This window comes from Conger conger, chromosome 10 (genome assembly GCF_963514075.1).
Source record: "Conger conger chromosome 10, fConCon1.1, whole genome shotgun sequence".
NCBI classification, from domain to species: Eukaryota; Metazoa; Chordata; class Actinopteri; order Anguilliformes; family Congridae; genus Conger; species Conger conger.
Genome location: NC_083769.1, coordinates 33,751,664 through 33,776,300, shown reverse-complemented (window position 1 = coordinate 33,776,300; position 24,637 = coordinate 33,751,664). Strand labels below are relative to the sequence as shown.

General features: G+C 42.3%; 1 protein-coding gene across 1 annotated transcript in view; it reads right to left on the bottom strand.

Annotated features, from left to right (window-relative positions):
- cacna2d2a (calcium channel, voltage-dependent, alpha 2/delta subunit 2a) overlaps positions 1 to 22,975 on the bottom strand; it is a 245,439-nt gene extending 222,464 nt beyond the window's left edge. The window contains 2 exon segments of the mRNA XM_061256915.1: positions 8,350 to 8,431; positions 22,860 to 22,975. Of these exon segments, the coding sequence (XP_061112899.1) occupies positions 8,350 to 8,431; positions 22,860 to 22,975 (198 nt within the window).
- Between the last annotated feature and the right edge of the window lie 1,662 nt (positions 22,976 to 24,637).

Genomic DNA, 24,637 nt, shown 5'->3' with positions numbered 1-24,637 from the left:
GAGAGAGAGAGAGAGAGAGAGAGAGAGAGAGAGAGAGAGATATGCTGGCTACTTTCAGACACTGTATGCTGCACCCATAATAATCGATTGCTTCCTTTATGCACAGTATACAAATCCTGTGGCTAATGTGGAACATGGTGAATTGTAGCCATTAGATTGCAAGCTGTCTCCTGAGCATGTGCATTACACAAATGAATTCTCTACAAAGCACAGTCTGGGAGGGAAGTCATTTGCACTCCTTACAGTAGGTGGTGATGTTACATCTACAACCAATAAATCCTAGGAAATTCAGATTCTTCATGACAACATATCCATGCTTCCATTGTCCCCTGTTTTATCCAACTGTGTTTTAAGGATACTGTCATGTTGTGGCTTATGACTCCCATGTTACTGATAGATCAGTTATTCTGTTAGAGCACAACTGGTCACTGAATGCTGAATGTGAAAGCATGCACAGAGAGACAGAGAAAGAGAAAATAGAGAGCGAGAGAGAGGGAAAGTGATAACCAAAGACACACACTGCTATTTCCACGGGAGCGATAATGAGCCGCTAAAAGCTATTCCGTGTTACCCAGGAGCTGCTTAAAAACCTTCTCTCCCTCTCTCCCTGATTTAAAGGTAATTTCTCACTAAAACCACTCAGATTTTTTTTCTGCAAAATTGTTGACAGAGTTATGTGTGTACTATCAAATCAAAAACCAGTTACATTGATCAGCAGTTGCATCATCCGCTGATAGCGCTCATGTTCCCCATTACTTGTGTCATGCAAGGGGAAGGCTTAACGTCTAGCACAGGGCCACCAACTGCATCTGAGGAACGGGTGGGGGTGGAGGGGGTTGGGCAGGCTGGGGAGTGGTTCAGATTATTTCTGAAAGTGTGGGTTTAGGTATTACAGGCTGATTATTGGAAATGGCTGGAGTCAGCTACACACTAATCCATCACATACACTTTCAGTGCACCGGCACAGCTTTCAGTGAAATTCTGTATTGTTTTCTCATTCTTTCCTCTTTTCCTTTTTAATTGCAGAAGCTGGAATTTAAAAATCTGGGAAAGTGGGGGAAATGGACAGTATGAGTATGGGATCTCACTGTGCAACATACACACACACATACACACATAATCTCCACATGCCACACTGTGCAACATACACACACACACACACAAACATATATACACACAGAAAGAGGGAGAGAGCAAGAAACATTCTTTGATAACAATACTCTAATTTACCATCCACAACCATTACCAAAACTCTGTTTTCATCTATAATAATAATAATAATAATAATAATAATAAAATTGGCAGTTGCCCTAATTAAAGCCACAGGGGACATAATTTCCATCACCCCCCCCCCCCCCCCCCCCATTTCCATCTTTTCAAAATGATCAGTCAAAAGCAACTGTTTTCATTTCTGTTTCCATAATCCCTCTTCTCCCCACGCACTTCTCTCTGCTTTCACTGCGTATCAAAGCACAGTTTTAGCGCTCTTGCACAAGGTTTCCAGAGGAGAGGCAAAAAAAAGAATGAGAGAGGGGGAAGCAAAGAGATAGAGAGAGACGGAACACAAGCCGCTTGCAGAGAAAACAGGAGACAAAACAGGAGATGGGGCAAAGAGAGAGGAGATCCAGTAACGTGCTGAATGCTCCAAATTATTCATGCCGATTAGCTTCCCTGTGTAAATGAATAGAAGGCCCAGCATATGTTGTCTTGACATGGAGGAGCTTTACTGAAATGGGCTGGATAAATAAGTGTTGTGTTGGGAGACCCTGGTTATTCGGGTGACAGTTACTCTACCCACAAACATAATGATACAGTCTTCATCTGTCATCGGAAGTCATATTTTTCTGGTACTGTGTTGTGTTGAAAGAAAACATTTATTTATATTTTATAAATGACCTTGATCACTTTCTCATGCTTTGATCACAGTTTTCGAAATTAAAAAATGTTACATGAAAACCAACCTTGAAAAAAAAGAATATTTTTTCATGTGCTCAAAATACCAATTTTGAGCACATGACTTCCAGGGAACGAACTAATAATCCACAAAATATTACTATACTTTCTATATTCTGTCCTGTCAATGAGTAATATGGTCTGATCTGTACCATGCTGTACTCCTGCTATAGTCTAGCATGCACTCTGTTACCATCTCTAACAGTCCACATATAGGGCCAGATGTAGTCATGGCGCACACCATTTGCTAAATGGAGCTCTGTTGCAGCCGCAGATATCAACAGATGAATGACCGATTTTCCAGGACCTGCTCTATATGCACAATCAATTACCTTTTTCAGGATGAGACACCCATACAGGGTCAGAAACAATATGGGATGCTTACACATCAAGACAACAATGTGCCAAGAAATGCATGTGGAACAACCAGGCAACAGTTGGAAAGGGAACCACAAGAAAAAGAAAACTTAAAGGGACTATAAATCTATGAGTGGATTCAAGACTACATTGTCTGGGGTTCTTGTGGTATGTATTAAGCATCAGCTAAATTAAATGCATTGCAATATCGACTTGTATCAGTCTAAAGATTTCCATCTAGTCCAATGTCGGGATTAAGTGTGTGGTGTTCAATTTATTACCAGACTCTATAACCAGACGCTATTGGGTCCAGATCATTTATGACATCATCTGCCCAATGAGCAAGTTGCGTGGGTGGAAGGAGTAGACACGGATGAAGTTGTGATGGAGGATGGCCACAGAGCATCTGAAAGTAAAACTGCCGTCAAAATTCATTATATACCTCAGAACCCATATGCAGAACAACTCTTTAAAATTCAGTTTTTATATTCATTGCTAGCTGATGACTTCAATAGAATCCTTTATATTGATTGAATGATCCATTCAATAAAACAAATATCATGTCATATTGTATGCAAAAATAAATTAGAAGTTATTAGTTGAAACGTGTGTGAAACATATTTTAAATCCCATCTCCAGAGTGTGATGAATTTCCATGGATGCACTCGTTCATCTCCGTCCCATGCAGACCACAGGGGAAACTGAAGTGACTGTACAGGATGTGTACGTCCTGACACAGCTCTCCGCCATCCTGTGTGAGAGCTGCACTGCGGGCTATATGAGCACAAATTACCGCCTGCTTTGAGCAGTTCTAAAAAATCACGCAATTAATGCTTTAGTAAATTAGACAGAATACTTAATTGGCCTAATTTACATAATCACTCCAAGTATACATATGCATGGAAATATTTAACCATGCATCAAACGGAAAGTCACATATTGACGTAATGCCCACAGAATACATCCTAATAAGGATTTTGACCCATTACTAAATCCAAAGTGGATATTGCAACCTTCGAGCAACTGTATTTGTGTCGGTAAAAAGCCGTCACAATCCTTCAGTACTTTTAGTACTTCTCTAGTACTTTTGGACTTTTATCATAAAGATGGAGAAAGGCGATTGATTCAAATCAAGCTGCCACTGTTTTTGTTGTAATATGAAGCGCAACCTTGACCGTCTCAAGCAAGCAGTTTCAGTTCATTCACTGCTTTATTCACCGAGATAACAATCAATGACAGCAAAATGCTCACTGATCAAATCAGTGAGCATTTGAATCAAATTGAATCAAATTGTCCCAAAGAGCAACAACCCTGACTGAAAAGGCTCTACTGACATGAAAATGCATGTTAGCTTGACCTCTACCATCAACTCCCCATCTAACATCACACTGCCTACCCCAACCGTGACCGTCCACAGTCCACGTAGCATGGCATCTACTCTCACCCTGTCCTCAGCTCTCCACTCTCCACATAACATCACACACTCTATACACTGCTATACAGGCTCAATCAGAAAATGATGAAAAAGAGGGAGTAGAGACTGTAGACATTCGGATCAATGCTAATGTCAACCATGGCCTCCTCATAGTGTAGCTGCTTGCAGTACAGTCTTAATTATGCCATCCCAGTGAGTTTGTAGAGGCGGAAAAGACGCAGCATGACGCTGGTGTCTCATTGCCCAGGAGGCTTTTACAGAAGGCCCAGGCAATGCCAGACTGAGATTGAGTTATCAAACTCTGCAAAACCATCCATATGTGCCTATGAGGCAAGGTCTTGTTCTCTGCTAAGAAGAAACGCAGAGTGGATTTGCTTCTTTCCTCTTCGAGGAATAACCTCCCTGTCTTCTCTGAATGTACCCAGGCTACGTCGATCTGAAAGCAGGCAGAGGTCACAGGAAAACACAGGCAGGAGGCTCAAACACTGTTTTTGGGGGTGACCAACCAGAAAGAAACATCATACTTGAAAAGTTCCACTGATCCCAAGATTGAGACCTGGTTCTGACTCACTGCAGAAATAGACAGTGATTCAGACTTTCAGGAAGGACAATTAATGATTTTTTTTTGCAGGGGTGACAGACCATCACTCATGAATATTGATGAGAGAGAATAAACATTAAAGAAATCGAGTGTTCCATCTTGTCTCGACTCTCTGCATTAAGGACAAAGGACAAATGAGCAAAAAAGTCAATGCAATTTTCCTAACAAAATTATTTTTATGAAGTACTGAAAAACCTAACTACCTATCTGAAGTGGCTGGAAAGTAAATGTTGAATGCTAAAACACATTGTAAATGATAAAAAGTCATTATGATAAAGTTGCATAGCCACGCCGCTGAACAACGTCTGAACAAGATCATCAGCAATGGTGCGGCAACAGCTAATGACAAGCAGTCTCCAGAGAGCCCTGGCAAAAAAAAAAAAACATCTCTCTTTATTCAAATCATGCATACAGACAGACAGCAGCCGGAAACTCCTGAAAAGCATTCTCGTGAGACTCTCTGAAACCTCTTCCCACATTTCATCATCTCTCTTAAGCATTACTCTTCAAACAGGTCTTCTTTGTCACTCTGATCATGAGTATAGGAGTTGGGAAAATCAGTGCAGATTTAGTCCTTCAGTTTGGTTGTGAAAAGAGAACACAGAGACCAAGCCATTTTAAGTGGTCTCGAAGGCTCTGTTCCTTTGAAGAGCCGCGGATGGGAGACAGGCACGATGTCACTTGAAGGACTGGCATTTATAAGAAGATGGTTGCCATGCTAGCAGCTTAGATGCACAGTTAGCTCTGCTTGCATTATGGCCTTTTTCTTTAACTGCCTGTCTGTCTGTCTGTGTCAGTCAGTCTCCATCCCTTTCTGTGACAGACACATAATTCCACTTCAATTGGACTAAATTCAAAATGGTGCTGAACACAGAAATCAGATGATTGCTTATTACATGTTATGCAAGTATGTGGGAGGATGATAAATAGAAAATGAAAGATAACACGCAGACAGCCTCTCAGAAAAGAGAACACGCGTGCTACATTGAAGGCTCCCTCAAAGGATTATGATCAATAAGAACTTAATGTACATCTAGGGTTACAGCAGCAGAAAATGACCAGTGCTCAGCACTGACTCAGGGTGTCACGCTGAATCAGAGCTATCAACTCAAAGAACCTAATCGGGAACAGATGACCTCATTTTCTGAAGACACTGTTCTCCGAGTGGCTAATTGATTGCTGCCTGAAAATAAACACTGTTTCAGACCAGTAAAATCCAGATCTACGATTCCACTGATCCTATCCTGTATGCAGTGCATTCTGGGTAACTGGCCAGTTCTGGCCGTGTAGAGCAGAGAGGACAGTGCTGTAAGGGGCACTGATGCAACAGCACTGAGACACGGCAGGCTCACACTGAAGACCAGCCCGCACTCACACACTGCGAAAAACAACCGTCTTCACACGTAGTTAAGTCTTATAATAAGACTTAATATGTTATTTTCTTCTCTCAAGCAGAAATTACTAGCTCATTTTAAGTTACCATTTGCTTGACATGGTAACTCGTGCATTGGTAAATCTTGAAATAAGCCTGTTTTGCCAGACTGACACTACTTTTGTCTTACTTAGCAAAATAAGTAATAGAAGTAAGATTTTAAGCCTCAACATAAGACTGAAATACTTTGATTTATTTTTTGTTTTTTACAGTGCAGACGCACGCTGTAGCCGCAGCTCACCGGAGGAGGAAAGGGAAGTGGAGCAGAGGCAGCGGTCTCTACGGGACTCTACGGACTGTGACATTGCTGCCGCTCAAACGCTTTTCAAGGGCGACGTGGCTTCGGGGGGATGCGACGTGAAGCAGCGGTTAGGGCGCTGGACTGTGAACCAAACAGGTGTGGCCACAGATCTGTGGTCTGAGACGCCCATTGTGAGAGGCGCCTCACCTCAAGCGCTCTGGCAACAGCCCAGCAGTACCCCTCACGTCTGAGAGCGCACGGGGTTGAACATTACAAGCAGCGCGCTGTAATATCACTCTAGGAAAGCAGGCTCTCCCAGCATGTGAGTAATGTAATAACGTAATGTCGGCTGTCTGCCACTGCTTTCAGCACGGTCCAGGTCTCTCTCGACAGGGGCTGCTGCCGTCAGTCACTCTACTCTCCCTCACTTTGTTTCGGTTAAACTCTCACGCCGTCTCCGGGATTAGACACAGTTTTTCTGACTGTCAGCTTGAGGCCTGCCAAGACCCATCTCAGATCCCATGTATTTAGTGAGCACCAAAAAAAATTTACTTACACTAAACAGTGATCAGTCTATCGCCACATTCCTTTTTTTCCCAAGCTAAGTTGCTGAAAACAAATTCTGACATTTTCCACTTCTCCCAAGAAAATAAACTGCACTGGTAGAAGGAGCTGAGAGACAGACAATCTTGTTACCAGCCGGTGATACCCTGGGAAGAGTTCTATCAGTGGCACGTATATAGAGGCATCCATTTAGAAAATAGCTTTTCCAGGCATGCTGAGCCATTTAGCTCACCCTACAACTCCTCCTGTTTGTAGCCGCGATAAAACGCTTTCCCCACTTTTGCCGCTTTTTGCTGCGAATTGCGCGATTACCAGGCCTCCGTGTAACAAACTGTACCCGCGCACGTGGGAAGTAAGAGATGGTTCCCTGATGTAACATGTATCTATCCAGGGCCTGGTGTATGGTCAGATATTTGTAAGTCAGGCTTGATGCTGGTGGGGGGTGGGGGAGGGCAGTAGGAGCTCAATGGCAGGCTGCCTGCCAAAATCTGAGGAACAGCATCTAACACAAAGAGCATTTCTTAAATGTCATTTAAAACAGAAAAACAAATGTGTGCCTGTATCAAGATGCCTGTATCAAGTTATGTTAATCATAAACTCCTGTTCTGTTCACGGACTGTAATAGAGGGTACCTTAAATCAGAATTGTGAATAAATCGCAAAGTATACTTCATCTGGGATTGACATACAGGAGCACAAAAATTGGATAGTCATGTGTGACTTACAGATATATCCTTCAGTCTCGTGAGTATCTACTAGGTTTGCTCTCTAAATCAGTCTTACCAGATAAGGCTTGACATGGCTTGATGGGAGCCATTGTATGATACTCAACATGTAAAGTACTTCAGGAAGCTTGCAAAGCTTCTTGAAACTTCAAAGCTTCAAAGCCTACCAGCATACTGCCCTTCTCTTCAAAGAGCCAATGAGGCAGCCAAGTAGGGCATCGGTCCAGGGAACCGTGGCCAATGAGAAGTGTCACAACGATGTGCCGCTCGGCCAAGTTGCTCCACTCAAGCAAGCCCAGGCCTGAGCTTCATCTCAGCGATGCCAGGAGACCGCAGAGGGATCTCGGATTGTATTACACACACATACACATAAAACATATACACCCACACACACAAATGCTGCTTTTCAAGATCTGTGTAAACAAATAAACATGAGGCATAAAAAGCTAACACCATGCAACACAACTCTTTCATCCACATGCTGCCAAACCATCTGTTAAGTTGTAACGAGAGAGCCCAGATCCAGTGCGATTTTTCACACTCCAGAGACGCTCTTGGAAAGCGCCTTCTTTCTGGTCCAAAGTTGCTGATCTGTTCAGCTGCAGTACTGCACAGCTTAATCACTTTTTACAACTGAAGTTCAGCTGGCTCAGGTTCCCTGCCTTCCCCCACAGTACCAGCACTGCACATCAGCCTAACGATGTAACCATTAGTGAACACAGAGAATAATGTAGATCCGACAAGATGAAACAAATTACGCATGACCGAGAACAGGCAACACCGCGAATAAACCAGCTTAAACCACGGACAGACTCACTTCAATCACAAGCAGAGAAGACTCAGCCACGGGGAGACCTGTAACCCCTCCCAAATTGCACTCCCTCTTCTATTACAAGAACCTCCTTTGGCTTCGAGGCTCAGGGATGGCAACAAACAATTTTCACAGGGAGAAACCTTCAGCTGAACACTTGTTTCTGTAGATGATGTGTTGCAGAACAAGAATTTGGTGATGACGGAGGGGAAAATAAGAGAAAGAACTTACCCCTCTCATTTGCTGGACTCCGCTGACGTGCTGAAAAACCTGTTCGATTTCTTTCTCAATGCGTCCCGCCCAGTGGATCATCCTGTAGAGGAAGATAGACATGGAAAGTCTCAGAGCTGCTTCAACTGTAATTCCCTTTCTGTGGTTGCCTTATCCATAGACCTTACTTCTGGATCTCTCCATTTCCCTCGGGGATACCACACTCACGCCGTCACCCAGTGCAAGGAACCTTGGCGTGGTGATGGACAGCAGACTGTCCCTTTCCGATAACATTGCGGCGGTGACCCGGTCTTGCCGGTTCTTCCTATACAACATACGGAGAATCCGCCCCTTTCTCACCCCCTACTCGAGCCAGCTCCTGGTCCAAGCGATGGTTCTATCCCGCCTGGACTACTGCAATTCCCTCTTGGCTGGCCTCCCAGCGTCCGCCATCAGACCCCTCCAACTTATCCAGAATGCAGCAGCTCGTCTGGTCTTCAACCTTCCCAAATACTCATACGTCACCCCCCTGCTTACTTCCCTCCACTGGCTGCCTGTCATGGCTCGCATCAAATTCAAAACATTGGTGCTAGCCTTCCAAGCAGTTAAGGGGTCTTCCCCAGCTTATCTACAAAAAAATCATCAGACCCTACACCCCTGCCAGACCTCTTCGTTCAGCCTCCACAGGCCGCTTGGCACCTCCCCCTCTCCGAACCTCCACCTCACGCTCCACGGTGGTGGAACGAACTCCCCGTTGAGGTCAGAAATGTAGAATCTCTCCCCACCTTCAAGCGCAAGCTGAAGACACACCTCTTCAAGCAGCACCTCTCCCCGTCCCTCCCTACCTCCCTGTGAACCTTAATTGTTGTCTCTGTGACTTGCTTTGTGTATCGGTATTTTTAGTTGGCTAGGTAAGCAGTGTTTGGATAGTTAACTTTGGTCACTTTTGCTCTGTTGTTTGTTTCTTTGTTCAAAAATAAATAAATAAATAAATTGGCCCTCGTCCGCATCTTTGTTGTACAGGTAGCAGTTGAAATTGTACTTCCCTCTATGGTCTTTCAGCGAACTTATCCCTGGTTATGGGTATGCACTTTGTTGTACGTCGCTCTGGATAAGAGCATCTGCCAAATGCCAATAATGTAATGTAATGTAATAACAGCTGCATTGTTTCTCTTAGTCCTTTACAGCAGCATTTTCAATTGCATATAGCCCTTAATAAAAGCCGTAGCTGTTAGTCCTTAACTGTTATTGTTTTATAATGTTCTATAGCATTATCTGATGTTTATAGTCCTTCATAAGTGCCTTTTCTGCTGTTCATTATCCTTTATAACAGTCGTAAGATCATTAACATAGGAGGAGACACAGGTTACTACGGGCCAGAAATAGTATACTCGTCTTTTTGCCAACAACTATGATGCTAATTTCTTACAGCCTTAACCCACTGCTAGCAAAAAGTGCATCCATGTATTGTAGAACTATTCAACTATTTAAACATGTAAGACTATTAATTAACACATTTAGAAAACCACATTTGGGATATTCTACAATAAAAGATAACTGATTCATCCATTCATTCATTCATTCATTCATTCATTCATTCATTCATTCATTCATTATCCTAACTCCACACAGAGAGGACCCGGCTGACTGGGATTCAAACCCAGGACCTCCTTGCTGTGAGGCGGCAGTGCTACCCACTGCACCATCCATGCCGCCTCAACGAAACTGTTTTTAAATTATAAATACCTGCAGTTGTTTAATTTATCCCTAATCCAATCCTGAGTGACTCAACACACAATTAATATTTAACTTTTCACAACCAACAATCAATTCCATTTATTTGACAAGGTGGCCATCTTGTCTAATCTCAGGGCTTCATAAATGGGATCTCCCTCCACATTGCAGTTAAAGCAGGATAAAAATTCAACTGAAACCTCAGTAATCCATTTTAACCATAGTAGATCAAGGCAACCACCCACCGATAAAGGCCTCAATATAAAAGTGATTTAAAGGTCAACCTTTAACAAGAAGCTTATAAATTAAGCTGAAAGATGATGCTCAACACATCAAAGCAACGCTACGCTACTGAAGACACAATTTCAGCATGGAAGCCGGTGCTTGTCAGCCGCGGCAGTCTGAATATCACAACAGTCATTACGATGACAGATGCGCCGCAGTGCAGACAGGGGGAACTGGGCGCAGGAAAGATGAAGGAACGGCAACTGTGACAGCGCCGAGCACTGAAGATCCATCATATTTTATAAAAACGTGGATTCAATGATTAACCTCGGTTCACTTTTTTTGGCTTCAACAAAAGCAGCCCTGGAAGCAGAAGTGTCTCTCGGAGGCTAACTGACTAACTGATGGACCCGCTGACTGACTGCCTCATCTTACGTAATTACCTACTTTTTTTTCACCCCATGATAGTGGAGAAAAAACCAAACCAGGGGAACCACTTTTTTTGGGACCTTGAACGATTCTCGAGGTCTCGGTTCTCAGCAACAAAATCTATGACTTTATACAATAATATAGACACACAAAATTCCACAACTACAGCACAGTTCATGCCTTTTCAATTCTGATACCATTTGCATGAAACCAAAGTGAGACATTATTTTAGTTAAAAATGATAGTTATACAGGATGTAGCTGGCAGGAAACTAACACAGTACCCATCAGCCTGCCTCACAGAGTATTGCAGCATTCCTACACGCTGGCCTTCTCTCATACAACATGTCCGCCCACAAACACACATGCCTATTCCCTCTCCACGTGGAGAGCGGTGCTACATGCATAATTCAGGGGCCTGCTGAGTACATACAGCACCAAAGTGCCGCCCTGTCATGAGCTTTCAGCAACTCACTCGCTCCCTTGACTTCACATGTAATCTACAGCAATAACTCTCCCAGCAAGCAGAGCCGGAGCACCTGAGTCACATGACTGGCCTGGAACATGACCCCTGACCCCCGACCCATTTCTGCATGCCTACCAGCTCTTTCAGCAGGGCCTGACTCAGATGCCCTCTGAGAAAAGGTCCATGTTTTCATCACACTTTTGCCTTTGGTTTTAACACAAAAGGGTTTGCTTGGAGTCTGGGCCGGAATGCATTTGAATACAGCAGGGCTCCTGCTCCCCCCCATCTCTCCTCCCGGGGAGGGAAGTGGCCCAGACTCCCTAGCGCTTCTCGCACTGCGAGCAGCTCTGCTGTGCCAAGGCCTGAATCCTCGTTTGAGCTAACACAGCATTTCTGTGCTAAATATCCATGAGACAGTCCCCAGAGGACTCCAGCGCAGCTCACATTAATCATTCAATTTGAGCTTTCTGAAGGGCCAAGCAGATTTCTATTGCCGCTGAGATAGTAAGACTATTGGCTCTGTGGCCACTGGGACCAGGGGGACCAGCCAAGCTCAGAACAGACCCGTCAAAACACTCCGCCCAGACGCTCAACTGGAAGCACCGGGAGCAGGACAGCTGGCTGTTGTTTACCAGCTGAGTCTCACCTTTGACCTTCTGCAGTTTGACAGCAGCCCGGAAGACCTTCAGTGTTAGCATTACGACATTGCTTACAACTGTACAACACAGAGCACAGGAGCCAGCAGGAGAGACGAAGGGACAGAGACGGATGGGGTCACATGACACACGCACGCTTAAGTGCAGAATATATGGGGGGGGGTGAAATGTGCTGGGCCAGGGTCCCTGCTGAAACAGACATGTGCAGGATGTTAGTGAGAGCATGGAGGCAGCGGGCAGACAGTGATATAGAGGGTAGCAATGAATCCAGCAAGGAGAGGATCATTTATGGGTTTCAATTACCACTGCCTGTGCTTTATAGAAGGTGGTCAATAAGACTTCCTCTCCCCCCCGTGTTACTAGTTGCAGTATTGGGAGACGGGCAGTTTTTCAGCGTGAGTTCAGTTAGCCGGTGCGCTAAGCAGACGTAGACGCGGAGAGGGTCACATTCATTACTGCATGGGCGAGGGTGACAGGAGCAGTGTTGGGGGAGTCGGGGGGAGGGGGGTGGAGCGCTAATCTACAAGAAGTCATTAGCTGCAGACAAGACTACGACTGTCTTTGGCTCGTCTCTCTAACCACCCCAGTCCAAATATGGGCATTAATTATTCAGCCGACGGGCCGCCGCCTTGCCGCTCGGGCTGTGCGGTGCCTTGGACCCGGATTACAGCGGTAATTTGAGGCTTTCGGGCATTACGCTCATTGTTCTTTTATTTATGTGCTGTGGACTTTACTGGGGCAGGCTTAGCGTCTACTGTTTCAGCACTTCACACTCTCTGTGGGCCTGGCCTGATGCAGCCTTACGGCACAGACGCTCAAGAGGAAGAGGGGCCTGCTCGAGGAGACCACTGCTGTTATAGTGTGTGTGTGTGTGTGTGTGTGTGTGTGCGCACCCGTATGTGTGTGTGCGTGTGTGTGCGTGTGTGTGTCTATGTGCGCACCCATATGTGTGTGTGTGTGTGTTCGTGTGTGTGTGTGTGCGCCCATGTATGTGTGTGTGCGTGTGTGTGTGTGTGTCTGTGTGCGCACCCGTATGTGTATGTGTGCGTGTGTGTTCGTGTGTGTGTGTGTGCGCGCCCACGTATGTGTGTGTGTGTGCGTGTCTGTGTGCGCCCACGTATGTTTGTGTGGGTGCGTCCACGTATGTGTGTGTGTGGTAATTTCAGTTTTAATGACCTTTTATATATATTAAATAATTATATTTTAAATAGACAGGGTGACCAGAGCATTTTTATAAAAGAAAAAGAGATTTCCTTATCTTGCATTAAAACGCATTTGTGCCTCCTATTAAGCAGCCTTCTGTAGCCACAGTAATGTCCCTCGCACTCTGCCAGTTTGTGACTCCCCAAATGTGATGACAAAACCGCTTTTACCACTTGATGGAGAAAAGCAACAAATGAACGAATGGCTGGAGGCCAGCACAGCCTCTGAAAAGTGTATTTTCTCTTCTTGTTTTTCCATCACATAACCTTACTTACAGTCTCGTCTCACTTTGTTTAGGTGTTGGTGCTTTTGGCATGGAACAGCAGGATTTAAAATCAACTGAATAGAAAGAAATATTAAGAATGAACCCATCTACCATGCATTGACAGAACTGCAGAATAAGCAGAGTATAATGGGGGGAACAGATTTCTAGTAGCTTGTGCAACAGAGCCAAGATCAGTATTAAAAGATCAAACTACTCAAGTATATTGCCAGGCATCTCAAGCCAGACTGGCAAATAACTTAAAGCAACAAGATGCTCGCAAGCTGTACAGTAGCCCAAAAAGGCAACATGAAAGTTAGCAAAAGAAGGGAAATACAACAGAAACAAAGAAGATAATGATGTTATCTGGTGTCGACTGAAAGCTCTAAGCTCGGTACAGGAAAGAAATCTCAGAGGGAAATCTGTCATCTGCTAAACAAAGCTGATAAAAGCATCCCCATCTTGAAAGCAGCGTTATGGCCGTTTCTAGGCATTACACAGCCCATCTCACAAGAACAGGTGTGCTGAAGAATAATGCTTCATGAGCAAAGATTATATGGCTTATATTTAATCTATATACGGCATCTCTCCGTTTTTCATCTCACCTCCTGATTGCCAGACTAAACTAACCTGCTGTCAACTGAGAAGTATCCGGAGGATGAAAGGAGCTGCAGACTGCTGTAGATATAATGCACAGCACATGTGGGTCCAGTCACTAAAGATGGCACGTAAAATGCTAAAGATGGCTTCACTGTAATCTATAAGAACCATTGGTAAGACAAAAACCTATTGTTTTACCGCTACACAAAAACAGCGTATCATTTTAGCTCAAAAATGCTTTATCCAAAAAAGGTTTATTTTGCTTTATAGAAACTGCACACAGGCTAAGAGGCAAAAGTGGAACTTGCTTGGCTCCATAGTTACTGCACAAAGAAATGCACAACCAGCTACAACTCCAACTGACACATACTCATACATACTCAAGCATAATAACACCGTTATTCTGAGTGCAAATATGTAGATTCACCTCTAAACTATTTGCCACAGTCAACAGGTACTGAATGTATTAAAAATCCAGAAGCAATTCTGACACTGAACTGATATCCTGTCATGCTCACATTAACAAAAGAAGCAGAATAATTATGCATAGACAATGTTTCAGTATGAAATGTCATCTTCAGATTTAATTCATTTTCAACTTCAGACAGTATTTAACAGGTAGGCAAGTATTTACTTTGTGTGCGAGGGTGTGTGTGTGTATGTGATGTAAAATACTGCACAGTGTGCATGTATGCATGTAAATGTATGAAAAGTCCACATCAACTGACATTACAACTACAGGATATTAGCATGGTAAAATCCAATACAGCTACGTACTCTAATTGAGACTGATACTTGCTTGTATAACCATCAGGCGGAAATAAGCATATCAGTCTCTATTGTGCAGCTGTACTGGACTTCACCACGCCAATATCAGTTTGCAACATCAGCTACCGTGGAGTTGCCCATTTGTGGGTATACATGTATGAGAAGGTGTACAAATGGGAAAGAAAGATCTGTAAACCTCTAAAATGATGGTGCAAGGCGGAACTGTTGAAGAAAGACCACTGACTCTGAAAAGGTCACCTAGCAATGAAGTGAAAAAATGTTTAAACTGATGCGACACTGGTGCAGAGGACGGTGACGGTAACTGGTAGTGACAATGGCTCTATCCCTGAGCTAAATGCACTCCTTATCAGTCTGAACTTCTGCACACACACACACACACACACACACACACAGACACACATCTTCCTCAATTGCTACCCCAGCCACTCTGTCTCCCTCTCCCTCTCTCTAGCTTCATCTAAGAAAACATTATTTTTAGCCGCAATTTGAATTGAATAAAAAAAATAAAAATAAAAGACCGCATCTGAAGCAACATTGAAAGTGGGAAGATAATTCAGTGCTGATGTGACAGACAGATCGCCCCCTCAAGAGCTCTCCCTCTGACTCTCTGTCAGACCCGGGGCCCCCAGATCTGCCTCAGGTCTGTGCGGGTGGACTGCGGGGCTTCACTGTCCTCCATCAGTCCGGCGCAGAGCTGTGGGGGGCCCGCGGGGAAAGGCCTCATTAGTTCCCTTCATTTCCCAGGCATGCACACTCAGGCGCTGCTCTCCCCTGCTCAGCTAACGCCTCAGCGCACCGTAAGCCCACCGGAAAATTCCCGCTTCCGCAGATTAAGGGCCAGTGCATTCTACAGAAGCCAACAGTTCCTCTTCACCCTTAACATGCCATCCCGAAAATCCTCTACCAGAATGAAAATGTAAGGCTTTCCAATAAAAATGGAAGTGTTCATGTTCTGCAGTAAGTTTTTGTAATTGTTTTTGTAATTGCTTGGTCAGTCCTTGAAAACGCTATACACCAAAGCAATTTGTCAAACTTTTCTTTTAACAACTATTTCTCGGTGGAGAAATGTTCAATGTTTTTTTGTTTTTTTCAAACTAAAAATAGACAGTGAAGTAATGTATTTACAGTGCTGGCAAAGCATTGCCCACTACAGCATTGAGGCAATAATAGAACTAGTAGTCATAGCCCTCGGGATCTATTAGTACACACCCACATAATGTTAAGACACATCAGTATATTGCTTTCATCATTACATAGGTAGCGTTTACATGCCCACACTATCAAAACCACACAAGTCCAGTGGAAACATATTTTGTCTTGAATTATGCCAAAGACATTTCAGTTCAGTTTTTTTATATGCCAGTGAAATTGGATGCCTGTTCAATAGACCTCAATTCTTTTTATCATACAGCTTTCCTGTCCCTTTGCAGCAACGAATGGGATGAATAAACACATTATTATATTATGGCACCAACCTGAAACAAAATGTGCATTAAAATGTACACCCCTTCTCCTCCATTCAGTGCCATAGACTGGAAGCGAACAATACAATTGGAAGCTAGGTTTACTGTAGCATTCAACCCTTTTAAACAGAGAAATAGAACTGGAGTGAGAAGAGAGTGAGAGCAAAGCTGAGAAATGGAGAGATGCAGAGACAGAGACGGGCAAATGGGGGTGAGACAGAGCAGAAGAGAGAGAGGGAGAAAGGGGGAGGAAAGATGAAAACTCCTTCTGACTTCAGTGATATTAATTCTTAATTGGAAGGAGCTGCTGTTATTCACTGTGGTGATTCTGCTCCATTTAGTTTATATGAACAGATCCTACAGCACATGGTTTTTCAAGCGGGTCAGCAGAAACAGGCATGGGACCTAGCAGGGCTAGTGTCTTTAATGAGATCTCTCTGCAGGAATAGAATCATCACTCACCAACAACAGCTCAGGCCCAGCCTGCAGACCTTTTACCACATATGCCTACAAAATCCTTCCTGGAGCCCTCAAAACACTTTCTCAATCAGAAAATGACAATGTGCAGCCACAATCATCAGCTCATTTTTAACCCATAAAGTATCACCCATTTTGTTGACACAAGCTTAAAAATGACATACCCAAAATAAAAAGCTTACTTATACTTTTACCCTTTTGATTACAGGCATAATCCTGGTCACGTCTGAAAGGGTGGCCAAGAGTCAGAATTACTCCAAATATTACTAAAACAAAGTTACAGAGGCTCAAACACAGCGAAACTGGAAGCTTTTTTTCTCACTGAAAATATTTTCTGTATTTGAATAGAAACAGATTATTGAAGCTGTGGCTGGTGCGCTTAGAAACACAAGGGAGCCAAACAAGGGAGCCAAGTCACAACACTGGACAAATCTCCTCTCAAATTTGAGGACAATATCACCAAAAATGACCTAATCTATGTCTAGGCAGTTTTCTAAAAAGAACATTTGGAGACTCTAAAAGGACACGTGGAAACTAAATTATGTTATGAGGTGTAAAATATAGAATTTTGCTTATTAAACGATACACTATCTTTTATCCTGAAAAAAAGTTTTTGCACTTCTCCTCCATCTGTCACCCTCGCCTACCTCTCTGTCCAAAACTCCCTCTCCTTTCAGCTATCAGACAGCAACAGGTCGACAAGATCATACAAAATAAGTACAATAATTACAATAATACCATCTTGTATACTAATATATTAATTTAGGTCCATTGATTTAAGTTTTTGTCAATGTCATTAGCTAAAATGCTTTTAGTCGTCACTACTATACCATTCCCATAGTCGGTTCTTTGATGAGCTGTTAAACTGAATTTTCTTACACATGGATGGGGGTAACGCATTTTCTCCGCAATTAGATTACAAATACTGGTCAGAGACAGTTGTACTGGGGCTTATCGTATTCCAGGGGGCCTACACAAAACATAGATAATATTATTTCTATGTAGTAGTACTTTTGCAGAAGTATACAATGGCGAAACCAACAACAATGCTCATTGCTCCAGAGAAATTCTGAGTAAACAATGGACATTCTATGGACGTTTCTCTGAGTTAGCACATTTTTAGAATGAGAAACTTGTGCATTTGGTCCGCAGGACGCTTGTCATGAAAAGGACACTGACATTACCTTACTTCTTGTAGTGTGTGGATTTCCAAAATGCAGAGAAGGTGAGGTCCCCCAAAACTTGTTTTACCACCAACATGTTACAAAATAAGGAATCTTAAAATAGGTTATACAGAACAGAACCATGAGTTTAAACACTTTCAAATGGTTTATCCTGTTACCATAGTGAATGAAAATAATAATGAAAATAATAATGAAAAAAATAATGAATGCAAAAAACCCCTCGTCAGCCCAGCCCAGATATGTAAAGGGTTAACAATAGGTAGGAGGGATATACAAGTATAAGGAATGGAAGCATTTTTACAATAGTTTTATAAACAGTGTGTGAATAAAATTTTGATTAACCCAGTGAAAGTAGCCTAAAAGCAATTCTGTTTTCTGTGCGATGCATGTTCTGGCAGTACATAGGACATAAATGCAACACCAGATTCGGCCTGGGGGAAATACAGCACACTGGACATGCCAAAAATGCAAATAGTAATGAACAACATTGTGAGGATTACATCATGCAACTAAATACTGTGGTTTGTTGATATTCCAGGCAATTCGTCAAAGCCAATTATGTGCTTTTTATCTTGTAAATTGAGCAATAAAATCCATATAAATCACATGCTTTGCAGTTCACACTACAATATATATTTTTTCAAAGACTAAAGTATATTAAATGCACTGCCTATTGTCTGATGCCTTGAAAAATCTTTTTCTCTGGCCTTCAAGGGACTGTTTTAAGATGGAAATCCAATAAGACTTTATTCAAATTAACATATAAATCCCACAAACATAGAAATGCAGCTGATATTAAACACACAACAAACTAAATCACATAACTCAGGTAGACTAGCAGACACATCCAGCTTTAGATTGGCCGTGACAGTTTTTGTGTGCAATGAGGGATAGTTTAGATATTTACAGAAGTTTCTGATGACCTGCCAGGAATTACAGTGGCTGGTATTGGGGCATTTGGAGTCTAAGCAAGAAAATACACCTAACGTAACTACAAAGCAGCTTCTTTAGCAAGACGCTGTGTCAATGGACTGTACATGTGAACATATTCATTTGTATGAAAATAATAAACAAAATATGTTTTTATAATGTGCCAGTACTTCATTGAGCACAGCGGTCTCATGCATGCCCCTTAGTCACTAGTTCCAAGTAAAAATAATAGTACAAATAATTTATAATAATAAAATAATGTATTATAAAATAATATAAAAATTATATGACATGGCATTTAGCAGACACTCTAACCCAGAGCAACTGACACTATTGCATTGTATCCATTCCTACAGCTGGATATAGGCCCATACCGAAGCCTATAGCCAGTTCAGGAGAACAGCTGTGTTTTACCTGGGAATTGAACATGCAACCATTAAATAGACCACAAACCCCCAGAATGCCACAACACCAGCCATTATAAAGCTGGAAGGTTTTCAGCAACTGCTAAAAAAATATCCATCATTGCACACAAAGAAATACACTGGAATGGTATCCAAAAAGTCCAGAAAGTGAATTAATTTCAAATTTTAATTAATTACCTGTTATGAAAGTCTCTGGAACAGCATTGTAAATGATTACGTTCCTAAGTTATACAGTAGACCTAAGGGCTGTACGTGACCCTTTGATGTTCCATCACAAGCTGACATCCCGTGCCTGCACCTCCCACAGGCTCATGGTATTCAATATGCCATACCGTAAAATAGGTTAGAGGAGCGCTGTATGGATTAAACTTGTAGCCATGAAGGTGCTCTCTGGAAAGAGGAGGAAATGCTAAGATATCAAAAAGGAGGTTAATTTAATTATGAAAAGGTAAAAGGTCCAAGAGTCCAAGGCACTCTTAATGGTGGTAAAAGCCTTTATTTAAACATGGCAAAAATAATTTCTAAAATGTGCTGGAGCCAGTGCCTATAGGACTCCCATTTTTTTTGCTATGTTTACCTTTTCATAATTTTGACTGGCAAACTGTAGCTATTTTTATACTATACAGTAGTGTATTTTGGTTTTCCTCATTTGATAAAGTCCTTTTTTCTACTTTATTATTACAACAATACAAAACTGATTCCTGAACTGCATCAGTGTTTTATCAAAGTAAAACAGTTTGATTTTTAGAAAGATACTTCTTTCATCATAAACTTAATGTTCTTGTTTATAATAGCTAGCCATTAAAGGAAGCAGACATCATATCAAAGTAACGCTGTTTTAGCCATTTATGCGTCCATTCACTCCTTTCCTAACAGTGGCGAATTCAACATTGCTTATAAGCTTACTATACCCAAAAACAATATATTATTTTTGAAGAATCGTTTTATTTATACAGACAAGAGAAAAGGCCATATAAAACCACGGTTTATACAATAAAGGGAACAAATGAAACAGATCATGAGGCAGATGCCCTCCGAAATGTTTCAAATCATGCACAAAATTACCGAATGGTATAAGCACCTTCCTTAATGTTTGCGCGTTGCAGTAATGGATTCCGATGGATTTAGTTCAGTGATGTGTGTGATTGGGGGAAAGGTTCTGAATTGAGTGCCAACAGCAACAGTTTAAATAGCAAAATGGCGAGCGCACGCCGCCGGGCCCCAGTCCTGTGTGCCGCGATCCACCACCAACACTGATGCTAGAGCTGAAAGCATCTTCCTAATCCCAACCTCACCCATTGTGAACACAATCACGAAGTTGGCTAGTTTATTCCGTCATATTGATAGCAAACATGTGCTATATTCAGTAAAGGGTGCATCATATTGTAGTTATGTCATCCTGTTTGGCCTAAACATCCAAGACGCTTCAAGAAGCATGAGACAATATGAGCGACAATTTGCGCCTGGATGTATGTATAAGGTTTGGTGAGCTGGGTGCTTGCACGTGAAAGTTATAATAAGGCTATAATAACTCAAAATGGAATTGGATGACACATATTGCATACACCGTAAATTGCCCGCGAGAGAGTGTGTGTGTGTGTGTGTGTGTGTGAGAGAGAGAGAGAGAGAGAGAGAGAGAGAGAGAGAGAGAGAGAGAGAGAGAGAGAGTGTGTGTGTGTGTGCGTGCATAGGCTACTTCGTATGCCTAACTTGTACGAGGAGTTATTCGCTTCCATTTATTCACACTCCTCTAAAAGCCGTCCGGGCAATGTTATTTGATAATGTTATTTCATTATCAGTAACCAAAAACGGTAGATGCAAGCCTCAGCATAAAGTAAATGCACATTTGATGTTAAAAGCACAGCTAATGCGTTGGGCATTAGTCGCTGGCAACAGCAATAACCACGGGCAGTCAATTGTATAATACAAAGTAGAAACATAACATTTCAAATGCCTTCATTTGCCTGCAGCCCATTCTATTGAAAACTGCGAACATTTTTGCGAGAACTGACTTTATATAATTTCCTAATAAAAATTTATATAAATCAAACACACACACATAGGCTACATGCGCCATTTATAGTCCGTAATAAAATCATACGGAATAAAGTTCATGACCACCCTCCGTTTTCGATAGATAATCACGGTAGACCGTATGATGCGACTGGGAAATTATACAAAAATGTATCTTCAAGTTATCCTATTTCTGTGGTTATGATTTTTCTCCTGCCTTAAAAACCATGTTTTGAAGCTGAGCCAAGATGGGTAAGATATTTTCAAATTCGGAGAAAAACTGCACAGCACAAGAAACAAATCCAGTTTTCCCTATGATGTACGTTACTTCACCCATCAGTTCTTGTTTTAGCATCGGGAATATGTAGCCTACAAATACGTTAAAATATCTGCAAAGGGGGTAATGTTAGCCTGTCCTTCTAAACTATCATGCATATAGTACACAAAAGCTCTGTACAAAGTATGTAATGTGCACACTAGTGTGCCTCCTGACGATTGTTTACTAGTAACTCGAACAGTAAAGTTTTGTATTAGTTTTACGCAGTAAAACCACTTCAATATGGTATTAAACTTAAAATGATGGAGGGGCTTGTAGCCCACAGTCACGCCCCAGCGTTTAGCCTATGCGCTAAATTTCCTTATGAAATGATCGACCAAAGAATAGCAACGGGTATGTTGTTCGGTAGGCTGCCCCGCCGATTGTATTAATGTGGAAATTTGTTCAATATTTACATTATATAATACACCATTTAAATTAAATGACTGTGCCAACAGCTGTCCAAACTACGATATTGTTACAATATGTGTGATTAATATGAGAGCTGAGGACAATATGCATGCCGATTGTTACGGGGTTGTTGTTCAAATCAAAATAGGGAAGAGTTCATCACATACACGTCCAATACTAAACAAAAAGGTCTGATTAAAGTGGGCTGTCAAACTGAAACAAGACCAGACTTAAGCGATACAATTCCCTCCTGATAAGTCTAATATATCCTGACAGCTTTGCCGATTACATTTACTAGACATTCTGAGCATGAATATAATGTCACAGTAGCCACGATTATATGACTTTTATAATCCCTCAAAGCGAAGCAGGGGATGACAATACAGTCAGTTTTGGAGATCGCATGTCAAAAATTGAAACAAGCAAACATGCCATACACTTTGAACGGTGCGCCAGAGTAACCCGCGGACCAAAAACGCGAAACGGCTTTGTAAACATTATAACGTGCTTCAACATCCGTCTCTAAACAGGAAGCAACTAAAAATATAACATCGACGACGTGTTTGGAAACATTGCCCATTTTCGAATATCTTGTGTCTTCTTAAAACTGAAAGCATTGTATTGGCTCTGCCTTATACCAGTAACACCTGTGCATCATCCTAAAACTGCATTCTAATTTGTTTTCGACAAAATATGAAGAGAAGGCTGTCTTGACCCACGATTATTGGGCACATAAAACATTAAATATATCAGCGCTTCTGCATGCTCTCATATCTCCAATATCTCAAACGCATTCAAAGCCAGAAATGGTGTCCCGGTCGGTACAACGGTAACAACGGTGTGACTCTATAGTAGCCTACCTCCGTAAACAGCGCAGATTGAGTCACCTGTTCTAATTTTGCGCGCTGGAGTCCAGCTATCCTATATGTTTTCCCCGAGGTATACTTACGTGTAGTTTTGAGGGAAACTGAGGCTTTCCGTTCCAGGCGAGGATACGCTGAAAATCAGGATAGTTTGGACTGAGACGAAGCAAAAGATGCTGCAGGACTGAACATAGAACGCCATTTTTCCATTAAAAATTCAAGAAACTGAGTTAAATACAACTGTGATGTAGGACTTATTTTTCAAAGGCAACCAAAACAGAAACGTTGAGCTCCTTTCGCGGTGTTGAGAGATTTGAAAGGCTCCTGGCGATTCCTGGTGTGAGGTCTCAATCGGAAATGTTGTACAGTGGATTGGCAGCTCAAGACAGGCAATTCGAAGACACACAGATGCATTGACGCTACCGCCGCCGCCGGTGCCACTGTGTACTCTCTCTCTCTCTCTCTCTCGCTCTCTCTCTCTCTCTCTCTCTCTCTCTCTCTCTCTCTCTCTCTCTCTCTCCCCACTGTGTACTCTCTCTCTCTCAGCTGCCCGCTTTCCCTATCTCTCTCTCTCTCTCTCCAACGTAACAAACACACTACACACTGAGCGAGTACAAACCGCTACATTCACTCAAATATTCATACACAACAGGCGGGGGCGCGCGTCACACCAACACTACTGTCCCGCTAACCATGTACGTTACAGTTCCAATGAAATTTGGTTTTCCATGTTGTGCAATGTTACCCTCTGGAACAGAGAAAATATATCTTCATGCGTGTTATCATTTCCCGTCTTATTATTATTATTATTATTATTATTTGTTGTTGTTGTTGTTGTTGTAGCCCATAGTTAGTTAGCCCATTTGTGCTGTTCGGTTCCATGGGAGTTTCAAAGCTTTTCTTGACTACTCAAGGCATATCTTGGTAATAGCTCCATAGCATGGGCCTAGTCGACTGAACCTTGAAATATTCTACGGATGTTAATTTTAATGTTCGCCAGCACTGAATTCAGAATGCTGTTTTCAATGACCCACATTCTCATCTGGTCTCTGGTACCAACCCTGCACCTGCTCAAAGCTGGGAAACACACTGCTTTTTCCCTTCCTGGTGTGTTTGGGTGCCCTTGGTACAGTATTGATCAGGGTTCTCTATTACAATAGAAATAAGGTTTAGAATAAGGGAGAGAGATAGTGGCCTGTCACTCTGCTGGCAGGGGGGTGGCATGATGGGGCATAGACCTGAAGGGCAAATGGGTGAAGCATGGAAATCTAACCTCTGAGTATGACTGAAGAAAAACCTTTCTGATGGCCAGTAACAGCGAGTGACTTGGTTGAGTGACTTCATTGTCTTACCCTTGATTATATTGTACTCTGGGCAAGGGGCAGGGTAATAATCTGGCATATGACACGTCTGAGAGGAGGTAGGAGGAGCATTTGTTTTACAATGCTTACAGTGCTTTCCATACCAAGCAGTCTTAGGAAGATGGCATCACATGCTGCTAATCTGCCCAATGCTGCCCAATGACCAGCTGCATTTTCAGCAAAAGCTGAAATTCACCAAAATAAGCATTGCGTAAGATTGCACACATGAAACAGCTGAAGTAATCCTTCTGTGTTCAGGATACAGTGGATTTGTCTTTTAAGGGAAGAGCACAGGCATTGCATGTTTTGCATAGAGTGCATCTGCAAGAGTGCACAAGAGATTTCATTATGATACATTATGCCCCAAAGCAAAACAACCTAATTAATTGGATCTAAGATGCATTCAAATTAATGGGCAGTACAATAAAAATATACAATTAATAATGATGTGGCTCTAAGTCATACACAAAATCTTACAATGAAATGTATATTGCTGACTCACT